The sequence below is a fragment of the Xenopus laevis genome, chromosome 4S, assembly GCF_017654675.1.
Source record: "Xenopus laevis strain J_2021 chromosome 4S, Xenopus_laevis_v10.1, whole genome shotgun sequence".
Classification (NCBI taxonomy): Eukaryota; Metazoa; Chordata; class Amphibia; order Anura; family Pipidae; genus Xenopus; species Xenopus laevis.
Window position 1 is genome coordinate 124053964 of NC_054378.1, and position 23129 is coordinate 124077092.

At 42.6% G+C, this 23129-nt stretch overlaps 1 protein-coding gene across 3 annotated transcripts in view; it reads left to right on the forward strand.

Annotated features, from left to right (window-relative positions):
• The window catches only part of adamts9.S (ADAM metallopeptidase with thrombospondin type 1 motif 9 S homeolog), a 157083-nt gene that overhangs the window by 107517 nt on the left and 26437 nt on the right, over positions 1 to 23129 (forward strand). For all 3 annotated transcript variants that reach the window (XM_041561788.1, XM_041561789.1, XM_041561790.1), the window contains 2 exons: positions 9840 to 10007; positions 22812 to 22985. In XM_041561788.1, the coding sequence (XP_041417722.1) occupies positions 9840 to 10007; positions 22812 to 22985 (342 nt within the window). The remainder of the gene's footprint in view (positions 1 to 9839; positions 10008 to 22811; positions 22986 to 23129) is intronic.

The following is a 23129-nucleotide window of genomic DNA, read 5'->3' on the forward strand; positions in this document are numbered from 1 at the left end:
GTTGGGTGCAGGTCAGGAAAATCCTGACCCGCACATCACTAGTTTGCAGGGCCAAGCAGGCAACTCCCCTCCGTTTTCCTGGCTTCAACTAGTCAATAGGGATGTCGCGGACATCGACCGTTCGCGTCCGCAGAATGTTCGCGAACGTTGCGCAACGTTCGCCAATTTGGGTTCGCCTTAGCTGGTGCTTTTTTTTGCCATTTCTCCCCCAGACCAGCAGATACATGGCAGCCAATCAGAAAGCTCTCCCTCCTGGACCACCCCTTGGACCACTCCCCTTCCATATATAAACTGAAGCCCTGCAGCGTTTTTTCATTCTGCCTGTGTGTGCTTGGAAGAGCTAGTGTAGGGAGAGAGCTGTTAGTGATTTGAGGGACAGTTGATAGTAACTTTGCTGGCTAGTAATCTACTTGATACTGCTCTGTATTGTAGGGACAGAACTCTGCAGGGATTTGAGGGACATTTTAGGTTAGGTAGCTTTGCTGGCTAGTAATGCCACCTAGCTGTGTGAGCTTGTTCACATTCTGTCTAAATAATAACAATAATAATTCCGTGTCCCTAAACACCACCTGAGTGACGTTTTTCAAGCAGCAATAATATATTCCGTATCCACTACTGTATACGTTGCCCTTGCAGGCATTGTTTGCCCAGTCTTTAACCAAGTGCCACCTAGCTGTGTGAGCTTTTTCACATTCCGTGTCCAGAAACATCACCTGAGTGACGTAGTGTGATTTCTGCCCTTTACAGCACAAAACGCAGCGCTGTGTCAACAATGTATTTTTCAGAAACATTTTTGCCCTTGATCCCCCTCTGGCATGCCACTGTCCAGGTCGTTGCACCCTTTAAACAACTTTAAAATCATTTTTCTGGCCAGAAATGTCTTTTCTAGCTTTTAAAATTCGCCTTCCCATTGAAGTCTATGGGGTTCGCAACGTTCGCGAACCGTTCGCATTTTTGTCCGGACGTTCGTGAACATGTTCGCGAACATTTTTTCCGACGTTCGCTACATCCCTACTAGTCAACATCTCTTGAAATGGGCTTTTTAGTTGATGGACAAATCGTACATTTAAACAATCGTTTCAAGATAAGCTTGGTCTAACGATAACAAAAAGATCTTTTAAAAATCTTTACATCTATGGCCAGCTTTATATATATATATATATATATATACTTTTTTTTAAAAAAATTTGTGAAAAAACTTGAATCGAATTTGATCGAATTCGATTAGAATTTGATTCAAGTTTGCAGGTTGATCCTATTCATCTGAATTTAAAAAACTCAAATTTTTTAATAAATTTCGATTGGTTGTTTTTTTTGAATTTCGAGTTTATGGGAGTTTTTAAAAAAAACTCCCATTAACTCGAAATTCGACCCTTGATAAATCTGCCCCTAAAAGTATGTTATATAATGTAGTGTATCTGTGTGACTACTTTGGTTATAGCAGTGGTTGGATTACAGTTTATTACTTTATACTGAGGGGCATTAGCTTGATGTTTACTGTAACAGACTGGCACCTGGAGCTTTAATAAGGTTTATGGTCCACGGCGCAAGGAACTTGACAACGGGTATGGGACCCGTAATCCAGAATACTCGGGACTTGAGGTTTTCTGTAATTTGGATCTCTATACCTGAAATCTACTAGAAAATCATGTAAACTTTAAATAAACCCAATAGGCTGGTTTTGCTTCCAATAAGGATTAATTATATCTTAGTTGGGATCAAGTACAAACTACTGTTTTATCATTACACAGAAAAAGGAAATCAGTTTTTAAAAATGTGGATTATTTGGATAAAATAAAGTCATGGGGAGACGGCCTTTCCATAATTTGAAGCTTTCTGGATAATGGGTTTCCAGGTAACTGATTAGGAGACCTGTTATCCAGAATGCATGGGACCTGGGAATTTCCGGATAGCGGATATCCGTAATTTGGATCTTCATAATTTAAATCTGCTATAGAATCATTTAATAATTAAAAAAAACAAATAGCCTGCTTTTGCCTCCAATAAGGATTAATTATATCTTAGTTGGGATCAAGTACAAGTTACTGTTTTATTATTACAGAGAAAAAGCAAAATCTTTTTTTTTTAATTTTGGATTGCTTGGATTAAAGAGTCTATGGGAGATGGCCTTTCCATCATTCGGAGCTTTCTGGATGATGGGTTTCTGGATAACGGGTCCCATGCTATACAGTTATTGCAGGTGTTATCCAGAATGCTCAGGACCTAGGGTTTTCCAGATAATGGATCTTACCGTAATTTGGATTTTCATACCTTAAGTCTACGAGAAAATCATGTAAACGTTTTGCCTCCAATAAGAATTAATTATATCTTAGTTGGGATCAAGTACAGGTATGGGACATGTTATCCAGAATGCTCGGGACCTGAGGTTTTCCGGATAACGGATCTTTCCGTAATTTGGGTCTTCATGCCTTAAGTCTACTAGAAATTCATTTAAATATTAAATAACCCAATAGGCTGGTTTTGCTTTCAATAAGGATTCATTATATCTTAGATTGGATCAGGTACAAGCTACTGTTTTATTATTACAGAGAAAAAGGAAATCAATTTTTAAAATTTGGATTATTTGAATAAAATGGAGTCTATGGGAGACAGCTTTCTGGAGCTTTCTGGATATCGTGTTTCTGGATAAGGGATCCTATACCTGTACAAGCTACTGTTTTCTTATCACAGTGAAAAGGGAAATCATTTTTTTCAAAAATGTGGATTTTTTGGATAAAATGGAGTCTATAGGAGACGGTCATTCTGTAATTTGGAGCTTTCTGGATTATGGGTTTCTGGATACTTGTACTAATTTATTGCCCATGAATACCTTTTACTGATCTAACAGAATATATGCTGTGCCTTTCCAGCTTTCATTTGTATTTGGCCTGACGAAGGGGCCTTGGTGCTCAGAAAGCTTTCAATGTATTTTTTTTATTGTTAGCCAATATATGTATCACTTCTACAATACTTTTTGTATTTGTTTGTTTTTTTATTTGTTATACCTGTAATATCAAATGCACCCTGGTGGTTGTGCTGTTATTCCAATGGCCACCAATGGAAGGCAGTAGGGGGGAATTTTGCCCCTTTTTAACCAGTGGAAAATGCACCCGATGTTCCGTAGCCCACACAGGGATAAATATTCTCAGAGTGTCCCTTCCTCACTAGTAGTGATACCTTGTAAATTAGGCTTCAAAGTGAATGATGTTCTGTTCATGATTGTTCTGAGTGTGTGTGATTTATGCAATTCATCTCCCACCCCATAAATTACCAGATTTACTCTTTACTCCAGCATGTGGCGAGCAGATGCCTAAATAGTCAGCGCTCCGTGAAACCGCAGCTTCGGATCTGGAATAAAAAGAAAAAGCCAATTTAATCGTTTACACTAAAGTGTATTCTTGGAAAGGAAAATTCTATATTTAATTCTACTATAATCCATGTTATAGGGCTGAACCCTCACTCTGCCTGCAATGACTAAAGTTACAATTTATTCTTTTGTAAGTAGGGTTTGTCCTTATTTGTGTTTGCTTTAATTTACTCATTGTGTGCCCAGAACATCTCTTCTCTATGTATCTGGGTTCTGGTAGGTGCTGCTCTATTGTTTTCTTTACATAATACAGTTTGAAACTATACCTGGAGTGCCCAGAACATTCCTTCTCTGTATATTTGTATTTATACATATGGGAGGAGGGAATTTTTTATTGAGAAAATATACATATTTATAATAAGTTCAGACTTCATACGGAACAAGTCACAAGAATATTACAGCATTACAGTGATAAAAACACTCATAACAAAAAGATTTGGTCCTCATTCAGTTTGATAAACAAAAAAAAAATCACTGAGAATTTCCCTGACAGTTGTATCTATGGTGCCCCTCTCATTCCCCAGAGACTCCCTACAGCACATCAGCCATAAATGATATCGCACAGCAGAAAACACAATAAACAGGGTCTCACTATTATACGAGTGTCTATCAGCAGACATATGGGAGGAGGGAGGTGCCATATTGATTCCCTTAGACAGTACAGTATGAGGGTATAGCTTATTGTGTGCCCAGAACATTCCTTCTCTGTATATTTGTATTTATACATATGGGAAGAGGTGCCATATTGATTCCCTTAGACAGTACAGTATGAGGGTATAGCTTATTGTGTGCCCAGAACATTCCTTCTCTGTATATTTGTATTTATACATATGGGAGGAGGAGGTGCCATATTGATTCCCTTAGACAGTACAGTATGAGGTATAGCTTATTGTGTGCCCAGAACATTCCTTCTCTGTATATTTGTATTTATACATATGGGAGGAGGGAGGTGCCATAGTGATTCCCTTAGACATTACAGTATAAGGGTATAGCTTATTGTGTGCCCAGAACATTCCTTCTCTGTATATTTGTATTTATACATATGGGAGGAGGTGCCACATTGATTCCCTTAGACAGTACAGTATGAGGGTATAGCTTATTGTGTGCCCAGAACATTCCTTCTCTATATATTTGTATTTATACATATGGGAGGAGGTGCCATATTGATTCCCTTAGACAGTACAGTATGAGGGTATAGCTTATTGTGTGCCCAGAACATTCCTTCTCTGTATATTTGTAATTATACATATGGGAAGAGGTGCCATATTGATTCCCTTAGACAGTACAGTATGAGGGTATAGCTTATTGTGTGCCCAGAACATTCCTTCTCTGTATATTTGTATTTATACATATGGGAGGAGGGAGGTGCCATAGTGATTCCCTTAGACATTACAGTATAAGGGTATAGCTTATTGTGTGCTCAGAACATTCCTTCTCTGTATATTTGTATTTATTCATATGGGAGGAGGTGCCATATTGATTTCCTTAGACAGTACAGTATGAGGGTATAGCTAATTGTGTGCCCAGAACATTCCTTCTCTGTATATTTGTATTTATACATATGGGAATAGGTGCCATATTGATTCCCTTAGACAGTACAGTATGAGGGTATAGCTTATTGTGTGCCCAGAACATTCCTTCTCTGTATATTTGTAATTATACATATGGGAAGAGGTGCCATATTGATTCCCTTAGACAGTACAGTATGAGGGTATAGCTTATTGTGTGCCCAGAACATTCCTTCTCTGTATATTTGTATTTATACATATGGGAGGAGGGAGGTGCCATAGTGATTCCCTTAGACATTACAGTATAAGGGTATAGCTTATTGTGTGCTCAGAACATTCCTTCTCTGTATATTTGTATTTATTCATATGGGAGGAGGTGCCATATTGATTTCCTTAGACAGTACAGTATGAGGGTATAGCTTATTGTGTGCCCAGAACATTCCTTCTCTGTATATTTGTATTTATACATATGGGAGGAGGAGGTGCCATATTGATTCCCTTAGACAGTACAGTATGAGGGTATAGCTTATTGTGTGCCCAGAACATTCCTTCTCTGTATATTTGTTTTTATACATATGGGAGGAGGAGGTGCCATATTGATTCCCTTAGACAGTACAGTATGAGGGTATAGCTTATTGTGTGCCCAGAACATTCCTTCTCTGTATATTTGTTTTTATACATATGGGAGGAGGAGGTGCCATATTGATTCCCTTAGACAGTACAGTATGAGAGTATAGCTTATTGTGTGCCCAGAACATTCCTTCTCTGTATATTCCTTCCAGCCCATGATTAAGTGCCCCTAAGGTATTAAATGGGTAGGGCCTGCTGCTCCTTGAAGCTGGGGCGATGGAGCAGGTGTACCTGGACCCCTTGATTTACTTGGTGAGCAATTTACATTTATATGAATATTCTGGAGCACCCTGCTTTTTTTCGGTTTCTAGTATTTAATAATGACTACTGTTTTTGCATAGATCTTTTTTGTTGTACCTTTACTCAAGTCCTGAATAAACAGTGGGGAATACCTCTTTTTCTACCCCAGAATTGTGTTTTCCCATGTTGCCTGAAACACTAAATCTCCAGGAACCCCTCGCATGTCTCAAACTCCAGAGGCGGAACAATAACCAATCGGATTTGATTTTAATCGTCTCGTGGGCGTCACTCGCCAGTGTATTTAATGATTCGTAGGGCAGGCAGAAGCCCATTTAGATATGACTGCTCTAACGCAGAGCATGACACATAGAGACCCATCAAAGATCAAATTTCAAATTCATTAGAATCGTATTCGATTCTTATTCGATTTGTACGAATCAAGTTTTTCTCTCTATAAAAAAACCTTCAATGTCAGGAAGACTATTAACATCTCGAAAGGGCTCAACGGTCCTCTGCCATTGACTTGTACATGAACTTGGCAGGTTTTAGGTGGCGAATATTAGAATAAGGACTGTTCCCATGGTCACATTCAAATTTAAATTCGAATAGGGGATTAAAATTTGAATGTGTGAATTTTGAAACTTGAAAATTCAAATTCAAATTTACTATTCGACCCTTGATAAATCTTCCCCCTAAACACATAAGCAAACTAAAGCCTTTGAGCAAGACTCTGCAATTTTTATATATGGAGTGGGGAAGGTAATCAAAAGCTTGCTAAAAGATCATATTTAAGGATATTTTCTCATGATATTATTAGAAGCTAAAAGAAAGGGTTTAATGATGGACAGATCATGTCAAACCACTGTACTTGGTTATTCGATCAGATCCAGTGTTGATAAATGTAAGGTTATGCTCTTCATATTTCAAACAATACAGGCTGCTAATTCCCTCAATAGGACAAAGATATGTGAATCGTTGATGGATAAGGATCTAGAGGTGATTGAAGGATAATAAACTGAGTGTAATAACTTACCCTGGTAGGGGTGTTGGGGGTCGGCGGCCTAGGGCGCGCGCGCCACGTCTGGTTGCGTCTTAAAGGCGCAGGCGCGCTGACGTATGACGTCAGCGCGCAAAGGCGCGAATTTTGAAATGTATTTAGAGGTACAGTTTTACTTTATGCATTGCCCGTGATAGGATATTGTTTCCTGGTGCTTCTGAACCTTGTGCTATTCATTGCTATATTCTGAACCTGTTTGATTCCTGTTTTTGACCCCTGCCTGGCTATTTTTGACTATTCTGACTTCTGGATTCTGACCCTTGCCTGATTACCGACTACCGCTTCTGATTATCCCTCTGATTGACTTCCTGGTTTGACCCTTGCCTGCCTGATAACGTTTATTCTCCGCCTGCCTCGACCCGGCCTGATCTGACTACTCTTTTGCTTAACGCCTTGTACTACGATCTTCTGTCCAAAGACTTTGCTTTGCAGTCGTGCCCCTCTGCCTATCCAGAACCCTCATCTTGCACCTCTCGTTTAAGTCCAGGTGGCATCCAAGTAAGCCGAGGGCTCCTCCCGAGGCCCAAAGGCGGTCACACTACTGGTGAAGCACGAGCCGAGACCAGGGTGCCTGGTGTTTGTTCTGGTGTTGGGTGCCGACCGTGACACTGAGCTATACGAGATTTGGACTGGGGTTTGGAAGTTCTTGGTTTTGAAGAAATGCTGGAAAAGTTGAGAAGAGGAGTTAAAGGTGGACATGATCATTATTAATATAAGGAGACTATGCAATGATCTCATTGTTGCCCTATTTACTGCTCTAGATCCATCCTGAGGACAGCAAGTAAATGCCTTGAGATTAGGGGCAAAAAATGATTTGCTTGTCAAGTTCAGGTGTTTTGTTCAGGTTCAGGTTTTTGTGATACTTTGGTTTGTGCCTTTCTCAGGATGATCTTGAAATTTCATAGAATTTACTCGAACTTTATTGACATGTTGACTCAACTACTGTGTAACTGTAAACGTTCCAGGTCCCAAGAGAAAAATCTTCCGCAAAACTTTAGCAATATGACTTGTTTTAGTATCTAGTATAATTAAGCCAAAGGCAAGAGTTTTTCTTAAAAAAGGTTTCACCACTCATCCGAGTGGCTGCTTCAATTGCTTCGGATGAGTGGTGAAATGTTTTCAAGAAATCTCTAAATGTCCGGTTGCCTTTGACATAATTCTACTAGATACTGTATACCATGACCTGGATAAATGAAAATCTTCATAGATGTGACTTGTTTAAAAACATACACTACATTAACAAAAATATCCAGGCAGCGCCTGTCCATCTCATTCCACCTTACCTTCATACAAAACCAAGGGTATTAATAAGAAGTCGGTCATCCCTTTTCAGACCCTTCTTTTCTGGGAAGGTTCCCACTAGATTTTGGAATGTTGGTGGTGGGATTTGCATTATTGATGTTGGGTACCAATGTTTGGGGATCAGACATGGCTTGCATTTTCATCCATTAGGTGTTCAGTTGGGTGAAGACAGTTGGGTTGTGCAGGACAGTCAGGATTTTCTCCTTCCATCTCAACAAACCCATTTTGTATGGATCTTCCTTTGCTAATCCTCAAGAATTTTCATTGTATGCTGTAGCCCTAGTCCAAACCATGGAAAACAGCCCCAGCCCAAACCATTGGTCCTCCTCCAACAACTTTTACTTTCAGCATTACACATTCAGGCAGGTCATATTCTCCTGGCATCTGCCATCTTTCCATTAGATTGCCAAATTGTGAAATGCCATTTATCAGTTCAGAGGACAGATATCTACTGCTCTAATGTCTATGACCTTGTGATGTCAGACTGGTGTGCTGCTGCTCCTCTAGAAAACCCAATGCTCTTTCAGATACACTTTGGAAATCAGTAGTCAGTGATCAGACTGAGGATATTAAGGCCATATAGCTTATTTTGAATATTTAGATAAATCTGGATCACACTTGACCCTCTTTATTCCTGGGTCTGCCATGGTATCACTATGGGGAAGATTCACTAAAGGGCGAAGTGACTAACGCTGGCGCAAAATCGTCATTTCGTAACTTCGCCAATTCGCTAACGGGCGCTGGCGTAAATTCGCTAGTGAAGTGGACCTACTGTAGCGCTTCTTCGCACCCTTACGCCAGGCGAAGTTGCGATATGGCGAATGGGACGTAACTACGCTAATTCACTAACTTGCGCATTTTACTGAACGTTACCTCTTGCGCCAGACTTGCCTTCGCCACCTCAGACCAGGCGAAGTGCAATAGAGCAGATAGGGATTGCTTCAAAAATAGTTGAAATTTTTTCTAAGTCCCAAAAAACGCTGGCGTTTTTTCCTTTTTTAAGGGGGATAGGCTGAAAAAGATCGTAAATTTTTTCCCCCCTACATTTCCTAACATATGGCACCTAAACTATACAGTGGGCTCATGTGTAGGGCAATATAACAACTTTATTTTATGAAGGTTTCCCAGGCTTGTGTAGTGTAATGTATTTGCTGCTACATATACGTCCATTCAACTTTAACTTGGCGCCGTATGCAAATTAGGCATCGCTAGCGTAACTTCGCTTTGCTTGGCGAATTAACGCTTGTTCAAATTCGCAACCATTCGCCTCCCTGAGCGCAACTTCGGATTTTAGTGAATTAGCGGCGCCCTGGCGAAAATTCATCTGGCGAATTGCGGCGAAGGCGTCGCTTGCCCCTATGAGTATTTTCCCTGCTAGGTAAATTGTTTGTCTTGATTATGTGTCATAGTTCATTAATTAACTTTTTTACAGGAGTAAAATGAATAAATGAGGAGTGTATTTTCTGTGTTAAGGCCAGTGGCACTCAATTTAAATCAAGGATTTGGTTGGTGCTGGTCACTATACGCTGCCCAACCATTGCACCCTACTGTATGTGGGACCTCTTTTCCATCATTTTGAACTGAACAGCTTTTAATGCAGTAAAGATTTATTTAAAGGTGATGCGACTTATATGAACCCAGCGTTGTGCAGAGTCATCAGCCAAGTCCCACACAAATGACTCAACTATTGACGATATCTAATATTAAGAAGCAATGGTTGTGCTGTGTGTTGCAGTGTTCTGTTTCCTGTGGACGTGGAGTGAAGACAAGGTCCGTATATTGTGCGACGAAAGAAGGACTGACCGTAGACCCCGAAACCTGTAGACACTTGGCAAAGCCAAACATGCAGAAAAAGTGCCGAGGTGGGAGGTGCCCCAAGTGGAAAGCTGGAGAGTGGGGAAAGGTACGTCAGGTTTCAGTGTATCATCATTTCAAGGTTTTTTCATCGAAAATATTAAACAGGTATTGGATTCGTTATCTGGAAACCCGTTATCCAGAAAGTTCCAAATTACGAAAAGGCCATCTCACATAGACCCAATTTTATCCAAATTTGTAAAAATGATTTCCTTTTTCTGTGTAATAATAAAACAGTAGCTTGTACTTGATCCCAACTAAGATATAATTAATCCTTATTGGAAGCAAAACCATACCCCAGGTCTAGAGCATTCTGGATAACAGGTCCCATACCTGTACTATAGGCCTTCTGTGACTGTGACATGTAACGTCCTCTTTTTTTACAGGGGGAGGTTGTTTATACAGTATTTATACATTTATTTTCACATAAAGCAATATTATAGCCTAGGGACATGACTAATTGTCTGCACAGAAAAGTTATCTGTGTTTGCATTGATGTGTAAATTATTTATATGTATTTCTTTCAACCAGCCCTGCTGTATAAGTGTGTGAAGCTTATTGTGTGTACAGAATTAACATCTGTCTATAATGGCTGGGATTTTACCTATATGTGTTAGAGCTGTCTTTATGGAGTCCAAACACATCAGCAGCTATAAGAATGACAAATGAGGGAAAACTTAATACTTTAACATACATTTACCTCTTAACTAAGTAGGTTGGATAGAAACTCCTAAATTAGTGGGGATACTAGTCTCTGGGAAGGGAGTATGACTGTGGGATAGCAGGTATAGTAGGGAGAGATGGTGCCTATAGTAACAGTGGATAATAGTCTCTGGGAAGGGAGTGTGACTGTGGGATAGCAGGTATAGTAGGGAGAGATGGTGTCTATAGTAACAGTGGATAATAGTCTCTGGGAAGGGAGTGTGACTGTGGGATAGCAGGTATAGTAGGGAGAGATGGTGCCTATAGTAACAGTGGGATAATAGTCTATTGGAAGAGAGTGTGACTGTGGGATAGCAGGTATAGTAGGGAGAGATGGTGTCTATAGTAACAGTGGATAATAGTCTCTGGGAAGGGAGTGTGACTGTGGGATAGCAGGTATAGTAGGGAGAGATGGTGTCTATAGTAACAGTGGGATAATAGTCTATTGGAAGAGAGTGTGACTGTGGGATAGCAGGTATAGTAGGGAGAGATGGTGTCTATAGTAACAGTGGATAATAGTCTCTGGGAAGGGAGTGTGACTGAGGGATAGCAGGTATAGTAGGGAGAGATGGTGTCTATAGTAACAGTGGGATAATAGTCTCTGGGAAGGGAGTGTGACTGTGGGATAGCAGGTATAGTAGGGAGAGATGGTGCCTATAGTAACAGTGGATAATAGTCTCTGGGAAGGGAGTGTGACTGTGGGATAGCAGGTATAGTAGGGAGAGATGGTGCCTATAGTAACAGTGGATAATAGTCTCTGGGAAGGGAGTGTGACTGTGGGATAGCAGGTATAGTAGGGAGAGATGGTGTCTATAGTAACAGTGGATAATAGTCTCTGGGAAGGGAGTGTGACTGTGGGATAGCAGGTATAGTAGGGAGAGATGGTGTCTATAGTAACAGTGGATAATAGTCTCTGGGAAAGGGAGTGTGACTGTGGGATAGCAGGTATAGTAGGGAGAGATGGTGTCTATAGTAACAGTGGATAATAGTCTCTGGGAAGGGAGTGTGACTGTGGGATAGCAGGTATAATAGGGAGAGATGGTGCCTATAGTAACAGTGGATAATAGTCTCTGGGAAGGGAGTGTGACTGTGGGATAGCAGGTATAGTAGGGAGAGACGGTGTCTATAGTAACAGTGGATAATAGTCTCTGGGAAGGGAGTATGACTGTGGGATAGCAGGTATAGTAGGGAGAGATGGTGCCTATAGTAACAGTGGATAATAGTCTCTGGGAAGGGAGTGTGACTGTGGGATAGCAGGTATAGTAGGGAGAGATGGTGTCTATAGTAACAGTGGATAATAGTCTCTGGGAAGGGAGTATGACTGTGGGATAGCAGGTATAGTAGGGAGAGATGGTGCCTATAGTAACAGTGGATAATAGTCTCTGGGAAGGGAGTGAGTCTGTGGGATAGCAGGTATAGTAGGGAGAGATGGTGTCTATAGTAACAGTGGGATAATAGTCTCTGGGAAGGGAGTGTGACTGTGGGATAGCAGGTATAGTAGGGAGAGATGGTGCCTATAGTAACAGTGGGATAATAGTCTCCGGGAATGGAGTGTGACTGTGGGATAGCAGGTATAGTAGGGAGAGATGGGGTCTATAGTAACAGTGGGATAGTAGTCTCTGGGAAGGGAGTGTGACTGTGGGATAGCCGGTATAGTAGGGAGAGATGGTGTCTATAGTAACAGTGGATAATAGTCTCTGGGAAGGGAGTGTGACTGTGGGATAGCAGGTATAGTAGGGAGAGATGGTGCCTATAGTAACAGTGGGATAATAGTCTCTGGGAAGGGAGTGTGACTGTGGGATAGCAGGTATAGTAGGGAGAGATGGTGCCTATAGTAACAGTGGATAATAGTCTCTGGGAAGGGAGTGTGACTGTGGGATAGCAGGTATAGTAGGGAGAGATGGTGTCTATAGTAACAGTGGATAATAGTCTCTGGGAAGGGAGTGTGACTGTGGGATAGCAGGTACAGTATAGTAGGGAGAGATGGTGCCTATAGTAACAGTGGTATAATAGTCTCTGGGAAGGGAGTGTGTCTGTGGGATAGCAGGTATAGTAGGGAGAGATGGTGTCTATAGTAACAGTGGGATAATAGTCTCTGGGAAGGGAGTGTGACTGTGGGATAGCAGGTATAGTAGGGAGAGATGGTGCCTATAGTAACAGTGGGATAATAGTCTCTGGGAATGGAGTGTGACTGTGGGATAGCAGGTATAGTAGGGAGAGATGGGGTCTATAGTAACAGTGGGATAGTAGTCTCTGGGAAGGGAGTGTGACTGTGGGATAGCCGGTATAGTAGGGAGAGATGGTGTCTATAGTAACAGTGGATAATAGTCTCTGGGAAGGGAGTGTGACTGTGGGATAGCAGGTATAGTAGGGAGAGATGGTGCCTATAGTAACAGTGGGATAATAGTCTCTGGGAAGGGAGTGTGACTGTGGGATTGCAGGTATAGTAGGGAGAGATGGTGCCTATAGTAACAGTGGGATAATAGTCTCTGGGAAGGGAGTGTGACTGTGGGATAGCAGGTATAGTAGGGAGAGATGGGGTCTATAGTAACAGTGGATAATAGTCTCTGGGAAGGGAGTGTGACTGTGGGATAGCAGGTATAGTAGGGAGAGAGGGTGTCTATAGTAACAGTGGATAATAGTCTCTGGGAAGGGAGTGTGACTGTGGGATAGCAGGTATAGTAGGGAGAGATGGTGTCTATAGTAACAGTGGGATAATAGTCTTCTGGAAGGGAGTGTGTGACTGTGGGATAGCAGGTATAGTAGGGAGAGATGGTGTCTATAGTAACAGTGGGGATAATAGTCTCTGGGAAGGGAGTGTGATTTTGGGATAGCAGGTATAGTAGGGAGAGATGGTCCCTATAGTAACAGTGGATAATAGTCTCTGTGAAGGGAGTGTGACTGTGGGATAGCAGGTATAGTAGGGAGAGATGGTGCCTATAGTAAACAGTGGTTAATAGTTCCTCTGGGAAGGGAGTGTGACTGTGGGATAGACAGGTATTAGTAGGGAGAGATGGTGTCTATAGTAACAGTGGGATAATAGTCCTCTGGGAAGGGAGTGTGACTGTGGGATAGCAGGTATAGTAGGGAGAGATGGTGCTATAGTAACGGTGGTATAATAGTCCTCTGGGGAAGGGAGTGTGGACTGTGGGATAGCAAGGTATATGTAGGGAGAGATTGGTGCCCTAAGTAACAGTGGATAATAGTCTCTGGGGAAGGGAGTGTGACTGGTGGGATAGCAGGATATAGTAGGGAGAGATGGTGCCTATATGTAACAGTGGATAAATAGTCTCTGGGAAGGGAGTGTGACTGTGGATAGCAGGTATAGTAGGGAGAGATGGTGCCTATAGTAACAGGGGATAATAAGTCTCTGGGAAGGGAGTGTGACTGTGGGTAGCAGGTATAGTAGGGAGAAGATGGTGCCTATAGTACAGTGGGATAATAGTTCTGGGAAGGGAGTGTGACTGTGGATAGCAGGTATAGTAGGAGAGATGGGCCTATAGTAACAGTGGATAATAGTCCTCTGGAAGGGAGTGTGACTGTGGGATAGCAGTATAGTAGGGAGAGATGGTGCCTATAGTAACCAGTGGATAATAGTCTCTGGAAGGGAGTGTGACTGTGGGATATGCAGGGTATAGTAGGGAAGATGGGTCTATAGTAACAGTGGGATAATAGTCTCTGGGAGGGAGTGTGACTGTGGGATAGCAGGTATAGTAAAGGAGGATGGTGCCTATAGTAAAGTGATAATAGTCTCTGGAAGGGAGTGTGACTGTGGATAGCAGGGTATAGTAAGGGATAGATGGTGCCTATAGTAACAGTGGGATAATAGTCGTCTGGAAGGGAGTGTGACTGTGGGATCGCAGGTATAGTAGGGGAGAATGGTGTCTATAGTAACAGTGGATAATAGTCTCTGGGAAGGGAGTGTGACTGTGGATAGCAGGTTTGTAGGGAGAGATGGTGTCTATAGTAACAGTGGATAATAGTCTCTGGAAGGGAGTGGTGACTGTGGGATAGCAGGTTTGTAGGGAGAGATGGTGTCTATAGTAACAGTGGATAATAGTCTCTGGGAAGGGAGTGTGACTGTGGGATAGCAAGGTACAGTATAGTAGCGGAGAGATTGGTGCCTATAGTAACAGTGGTATAATAGTCTCTGGGAAGGGAGTGTGTCTGTGGGATAGCAGGTATAGTAGGGAGAGATGGTGTCTATAGTAACAGTGGGATAATAGTCTCTGGGAAGGGAGTGTGACTGTGGGATAGCAGGTATAGTAGGGAGAGATGGTGCTATAGTAACAGTGGGATAATAGTCTCCGGGAATGGAGTGTGACTGTGGGATAGCAGGTATAGTACGGGGAGAGATGGGGTCTATAGTAACAGTGGGATGTAAGTCTCTGGAAGGGAGTGTGACTGTGGATAGCCGGTATAGTAGGGAGAGGATGGTGTCTATAGTAACAGTGGATAATAGTAATCTGGGAAGGGAGTGTGACTGTGGGATAGCAGGTATAGTAGGGAGAGATGGTGCCTATAGTAACAGTGGGATAATAGTCTTCTGGGAAGGGAGTGTGACTGTGGGATAGCAGGTATAGTAGGGAGAGATGGGGTCTATAGTAACAGTGGATAATAGTCTCTGGAAGGGAGTATGACTGTGGGATAGCAGGTATAGTAGGAGAGATGGTGCCTATAGTAACAGTGGATAATAGTCTCTGGGAAGGAGTGTGACTGTGGGATAGCAGGTATAGTAGGGAGAGATGGTGTCTATAGTAACAGTGGATAATAGTCTCTGGGAAGGGATATGAACTGTGGGATAGCAGTGTATAGTAGGGAGAGATGGTGCCTATAGTAACAGTGGATAATAGTCTCTGGGAAGGAGTGAGTCTGTGGGATAGCAGGTTATAGTAGGGAGAGATGGTGTCTATAGTAACAGTGGGATAATAGTCTCTGGGAAGGGAGTGTGACTGTGGGATAGCAGGTATAGTAGGGAGAGATGGTGCCTATAGTAACAGTGGGATAATAGTCTCCGGGAATGGAGTGTGACTGTGGGGATAGCAGGTATAGTAGGGAAGATGGGGGTTCTATAGTAACAGTGGGATAGTAGTCTCTGGGAAGGGAGTGTGACTGTGGGATAGCCGGTATAAGTAGGGAGAGATGGTGTCTATAGTAACAGTGGATAATAGTCTCTGGGAAGGGAGTGGTGACTGTGGGATAGCAGGTATAGTAGGGAGAGATGGTGCCTATAGTAACAGGTGGGATAATAGTCTCTGGGAAGGGAGTGTGACTGTGGGATAGCAGGTATAGTAGGGAGAGATGGTGCCTATAGTAACAGTGGATAATAGTCTCTGGGAAGGGAGTGTGACTGTGGGATAGCAGGTATAGTAGGGAGAGATGGTGTCTATAGTAACAGTGGATAATAGTCTCTGGAAGGGAGTGTGACTGTGGGATAGCAGGTACAGTATAGTAGGGAGAGATGGTGCCTATAGTAAAGTGGTATAATAGTCTCTGGGAAGGGAGTGTGTCTGGTGGATAGCAGGTATAGTAGGGAGAGATGGTGTCTATAGTAACAGTGGGATAATAGTCTCTGGGAAGGGAGTGTGACTGTGGGATAGCAGGTATAGTAGGGAGAGATGGTGCCTATAAGTAACAGTGGGATAATAGTCTCTGGAATGGAGTGTGACTGTGGGATAGCAGGTATAGTAGGGAGAGATGGGGTCTATAGTAACAGTGGGATAGTAGTCTCTGGGAAGGGATGTGTGACTGTGGATAGCCGCGTATAGTAGGGAGAGGATGGTGTCTATAGTAACAGTGATAATAGTCTCTGGGAAGGGAGTGTGACTGTGGGATAGCAGGTAAGTAGGGAGAGTGGTGCCTATAGTACAGTGGGATAATAGTCTCTGGGAAGGGAGTGTGACTGTGGATTGCAGTATAGTAGGAGAGATGGTGCTATAGTAACAGTGGATAATAGTCTCTGGGAAGGGAGTGTGACTGTGGGATAGCAGGTATATAGGGAGAGATGTGGGTCTATAGTAACAGTGGATAATAGTCTCTGGGAAGGGAGTGTGACTGTGGGATAGCAGGTATAGTAGGGAGAGAGGGTGTCTATAGTAACAGTGGATAATAGTCTCTGGGAAGGGAGTGTGACTGTGGGATAGCAGTATAGTAGGGAAGAGATGGTGTCTATAGTAACAGTGGGATAATAGTCTCTGGGAAGGGAGTGTGACTGTGGATAGCAGGTATAGTAGGGAGGAGATGGTGTCTATAGTAACAGTGGGATAATATCCTCTGGGAAGGGAGTGTGATTTTGGATAGCAGGTAATAGTAGGGAGAGATGGTGCCTATAGTAACAGTGGATAATAGTCTCTGTGAAGGGAGTGTGACTGTGGATAGCAGGTATAGTAGGGAGAGATGGGTGCCTATAGTAACAGTGGATAATAGTCTCTGGGAAGGAGTGTTGATTTTGGGATAGCAGTATAGTAGGGAGAGATGGTCCCTATAGTAACAGTGGATAATAGTCTCTGTGAAGGGAGTGTGACTGTGGGATAGCAGGTATAGTAGGGAGAGATGGTGCCTATAGTAACAGTGGATAATAGTCTCTGGGAAGGGAGTGTGACTGTGGGATAACAGGTATAGTAGGGAGAGATGGTGTCTATAGTAACAGTGGATAATAGTCTCTGGAAGGGAGTGTGACTGTGGGATAGCAGGTATAGTAGGGAGAGATGGTGTCCTATAGTAACAGTGGTATAATAGTCTCTGGGAAGGGAGTGTGACTGTGGGATAGCAGTATAGTAAGGAGAGATGGTGCCTATAGTAACAGTGGATAATAGTCTCTGGGAAGGGAGTGTGACTGTGGGATAGCAGGTATAGTAGGAGAGATGTGCCTATAGTAACAGTGGATAATAGTCTCTGGGAAGGGAGTGTGACTGTGGGATAGCAGGTATAGTATGGGAGAGATGGTGCCTATAGTAACAGGGGGATAATAGTCTCTGGGAGGGAGTGTGGCTGTGGGATAGCAGGTATAGTAGGGAGAGGATGGTGCCTATAGAACAGTGGGATAATAAGTCTCTGGGGAAGGGAGTGTGACTGTGGGCGATAGCGGTATAGTAGGAAAGATGGTGGCCTATAGTAACAGGGATATAGTCTCTGGGAAGGGAGTGTGGCTGTGGATAGCAGGTATAGTGGGAGAGAATGGGGGCCTAAGAACAGTGGGATAATGTCTCTGGGGAAGGGAGTGTGTCTGGTGGGATAGCAGTATAGTAGGGAGAGATGGTGTCTATAGTAACAGTGGGATAATAGTCTCTGGGAAGGGAGGTGTGGACTGTGGATAGCAGGTATAGTTAGGAGAGATGGTTGCCTATAGTAACAGTGGATAATAGTCTCTGGGAAGGGAGTGTGACTGTGTGATAGCAGGTATAGTAGGGAGAGATGGTGCCTATAGTAACAGTGGGATAATAGTCTCTGGGAAGGGAGTGTGACTGTGGGATAGCAGGTATAGTAGGGAGAGATGGTGTCTATAGTAACAGTGGATAATAGTCTCTGGGAAGGGAGTGTGACTGTGGGATAGCAGGTTTGTAGGGAGAGATGGTGTCTATAGTAACAGTGGATAATAGTCTCTGGGAAGGGAGTGTGACTGTGGGATAGCAGGTTTGTAGGGAGAGATGGTGTCTATAGTAACAGTGGATAATAGTCTCTGGGAAGGGAGTGTGACTGTGGGATAGCAGGTACAGTATAGTAGGGAGAGATGGTGCCTATAGTAACAGTGGTATAATAGTCTCTGGGAAGGGAGTGTGTCTGTGGGATAGCAGGTATAGTAGGGAGAGATGGTGTCTATAGTAACAGTGGGATAATAGTCTCTGGGAAGGGAGTGTGACTGTGGGATAGCAGGTATAGTAGGGAGAGATGGTGCCTATAGTAACAGTGGGATAATAGTCTCCGGGAATGGAGTGTGACTGTGGGATAGCAGGTATAGTAGGGAGAGATGGGGTCTATAGTAACAGTGGGATAGTAGTCTCTGGGAAGGGAGTGTGACTGTGGGATAGCCGGTATAGTAGGGAGAGATGGTGTCTATAGTAACAGTGGATAATAGTATCTGGGAAGGGAGTGTGACTGTGGGATAGCAGGTATAGTAGGGAGAGATGGTGCCTATAGTAACAGTGGGATAATAGTCTCTGGGAAGGGAGTGTGACTGTGGGATAGCAGGTATAGTAGGGAGAGATGGTGTCTATAGTAACAGTGGGATAATAGTCTCTGGGAAGGGAGTGTGACTGTGGGATAGCAGGTATAGTAGGGAGAGATGGTGTCTATAGTAACAGTGGATAATAGTCTCTGGAAGGGAGTGTGACTGTGGGATAGCAGGTATAGTAGGGAGAGATGGTGCCTATAGTAACAGTGGTATAATAGTCTCTGGGAAGGGAGTGTGTCTGTGGGATAGCAGGTATAGTAGGGAGAGATGGTGGTCTATTAGTAACAGTGGGATAATAGTCTCTGGGAAGGGAGTGTGACTGTGGGATAGCAGGTATAGTAGGGAGAGATGGTGCCTATAGTAACAGTGGGATAATAGTCTCTGGGAATGGAGTGTGACTGTGGGATAGCAGGTATAGTAGGGAGAGATGGGGTCTATAGTAACAGTGGGATAGTAGTCTCTGGGAGGGAGTGTGACTGTGGATAGCCGGTATAGTAGGGAGAGATGGTGTCTATAGTAACAGTGGGATAATAGTCTCTGGGAAGGGAGTGTGACTGTGGGATAGCAGGTATAGTAGGGAGAGATGGTGCCTATAGTAACAGTGGGATAATAGTCTCTGGGAAGGGAGTGTGACTGTGGGATTGCAGGTATAGTAGGGGAGAGATGGTGCCTATAGTAACAGTGGGATAATAGTCTCTGGGAAGGGAGTGTGACTGTGGGATAGCAGGTATAGTAGGGAGAGATGGTGTCTATAGTAACAGTGGATAATAGTCTCTGGGAAGGGAGTGTGACTGTGGGATAGCAGGTATAGTAGGGAGAGATGGTGCTATAGTAACAGTGGATAATAGTCTCTGGGAAGGGAGTGTGACTGTGGGATAGCAGGTATAGTAGGGAGAGATGGGTCTATAGTAACAGTGGATAATAGTCTCTGGGAAGGGAGTGTGACTGTGGGATAGCAGGTATAGTAGGGAGAGATGGTGTCTATAGTAACAGTGGGGATAATAGTCTCTGGGAAGGGAGTGTGACTTTGGATAGCAGGTATAGTAGGGAGAGATGGTGCCTATAGTAACAGTGGATAATAGTCTCTGGGAAGGGAGTGTGACTGTGGGATAGCAGGTATAGTAGGGAGAGATGGTGAGTAACAGTGGGATAAATAGTAACATAGTCTCTGACTGCATGGTGCTATAGTAACAGTGGATAATAGTCTCGATTATAGTAGGGAGAGATGGTGCCTATAGTAACAGTGGGGATAATAGTCTCTGGAAGGAGTGTGACTGTGGGATAGCAGGTTATAGTAGGGAGAGATGGTGCCTATAGTAACAGTGGATAATAGTCTCTGGGAAGGAGTGTGACTGTGGGATAGCAGGTATAGTAGGAGAGATGGTGTCTATAGTAACAGTGGATAATAGTCTCTGGGAAGGAGTGTGACTGTGGGATAGCAGTATAGTAGGGAGAGATGGTTGCCTATAGTAAACAGTGGATAATAGTCTCTGGGAAGGGAGTGTGACTGTGGGATAGCAGGTATAGTAGGGAGAGATGTGTCTTATAGTAACAGTGGATAATAGTCTCTGGGAAGGGTGTGACTGTGGGATAGAGGTATAGTAGGGAGAGATGGTTGCCTATCAGTAACAGTGGGATAATAGTCTCTGGGAAGGAGTGTGACTGTGGGATAGCAGGTATTAGTAGGGAGAGATGGTGCCTATAGTAACAGTGGATAATAGTCTCTGGGAAGGGAGTGTGGCTGTGGGATAGCAGGTTTGTAGGGAGAGATGGTGTCTATAGTAACAGTGGATACTATTCTGGGTTAGTGCTTATTTGTGCCCTGGGTACCCCTGGAACTATAGCAGGGTGACTGTTACCCCAATGTTTCTATATATCTGTAACCTTGTTATGAGCTAAGGGGGCCAGTCTGAAGGTCAGTTAGGAGCAGATTTGGCGCGAGTGATTATTTGTACTCTGCCTTAACCTAAGCAAATTTGCAGCAGAAATAAACTGGAGGGCTGAAGACAATCGCATATAATGTAAAAAGAATACAAAAGAAAGGAATTAGGGAATACCCCCCACCTCATTACACTGTATAATGGCAAATTCTGATATCAATAAGCATAGATATTGCATTTAGCATTTAAATAGCATTAAAATGGGGGGGGGGTCTTAAAGGGGTGGTTCACCTTCAGGTTAACTTTTAGTATGTTATAAAATGGCCAATTCATTTTTTATTTGTGGTTTTTGAGTTATTTAACTTTTTATTCAGCAGCTCTCCAGTTTGCAATTTCAACCGTCTGGTTGCTAGGGTCCAAATTATCCTAGCAACCATGTATTGATATGTATAACGGACTGGAATATGAATAGAAGAGGAACTGAATTTAAAGACAAGTAATAAAAAGCAATAACGATAATTTTGTAGCCTTACTGTGTTTTTCGATTGGGTCAGTGACCCCCTATTTGAAAGCCTGAAAAAGTTTGTAGAAAAAGGCAAATGATTTAAAAACTATAAAAAATAAATAAGGAAGACCAATTGAAAAGTTTTGATTAGTAAAGTAAATGGTCAACAAATTATATATTAATAGAATTTAATAGAATAAGATCTAATGAGAAAAATGTGTCTCCAGATATCTCCAAACATCTCGATGGAGTTTCATGAGATAAACCAAGAGCTTCATGTGAGCCGACGAACTGATTTAGCTTTTTATCTTTGCCATAAAACAGAAGGGATTCAAAGGGGTGGTTCACCTTTAACTTTTAGTATGTTATAGAATGTCCTATTCCTAGCTATTTTTCAATTGGTCTTCATTATTTATTTTGTATAGGTTTTTAATTATTTGCCCCCATCTCCTGACTCTTTCCAGCTTTCAAATGGGGGTCACTGACCCCATCTAAAAACAAATGCTCTGTAAGGCTACAGATTTATTGTTATTGCTACTTTTTATTACTCGTCTTTCTATTCGGACTTCTCCTATTCATATTCCAGTCTCTTGTTCAAATCAATGCATGGTTGCTAGGGGAATTTGGACCCTAGCAACCAGATGGCTGAAACTGCAAACTGGAGAGCTGCTGAATAAAAATTTAAATAACTAAAAAGACACAAATAATAATAAAAAATGAAAACTAATTGCAAATTGTCTCAGAATATCCCTCTCTACATCATACTAAGGGGCAGATTTATCAAAATGTGAGTTTAGAGCTTAAAGGGATACTGTCATGGGAAAAAAAATCAAAATGAATCAGTTAATAGTGCTGCTCCAACAGAATTCTGCACTGAAATCCATTTCTCAAAAGAGCAAACAGATTTTTTTATATTCAATTTTTGAAATCTGACATGGGGCTAGACATATTGTCAGTTCCCCAGCTGCCCCCAGTCATGTGACTTGTGCTCTGATAAACTTTAATCACTCTTTACTGCTGTACTACAAGTTGGAGTAATATCACCCCCTCCCTTTCCCTCCAGCAGCCTAACAACAGAACAATAGGAAGGTAACCAGATAACAGCTCCCTAACACAAGATAACAGCTGCCTGGTAGATCTAAGAACAACACTCTATAGTAAAAACCCATGTCCCACTGAGACACATTCAGTTACATTGAGAAGGAAAAACAGCAACCTGCCAGAAAGCATTTCTCTCCTAAAGTGCAGGCACAAGTCACATGACTTGGGGCAGCTGGGAAATTGACAATATGTCTAGCCCCATGTCAGATTTCAAAAATTGAATATAAAAAAATCTGTTTGCTCTTTTGAGAAATGGATTTCAGTGCAGAATTCTGCTGCAGCATCAATATTAACGGATTCATTTTGAAAAAAATTTCAACCGAATCCTGATGAAAAAGGCCGAATGCCAAACCAAATCCTGGTGCATCCCTACTATAAACTCACATTTTCATAAATCTGCCCCTAAAAGTTAATTTAAAGGTGTACAATAGTTTTTAATTTAACCGTTCCAAATAATTAAGGCAAAACACTTACAGGTTCCTTTGTTGCCCCCAGTGCTCAGTAACGTGTGGAAGAGGAATCCGGCAACGAGCCGTCCACTGCCAAGTGGGTGCCCAGAAGATGCCGCGGGAGTCAGAGTGCCCCCAACGCACGAAGCCCCAGTCTGAGCAAAACTGCCAGCTCTCCAAGTGTCAGCTTTATGCTTGGAAAGCAGAGGAATGGCAAGAAGTAAGTGGAAGATGGGAGCCGGCCCAGTAAATATCTAAAACACAAGTAGATGCTGGAGGGGTCACGTTTCTCCTGTGAGTTGTACCATGTGCCGGGGCTCAGACATTTTTTTTGTAGTCTCTGCAGGTTTTCACTCTTGATACA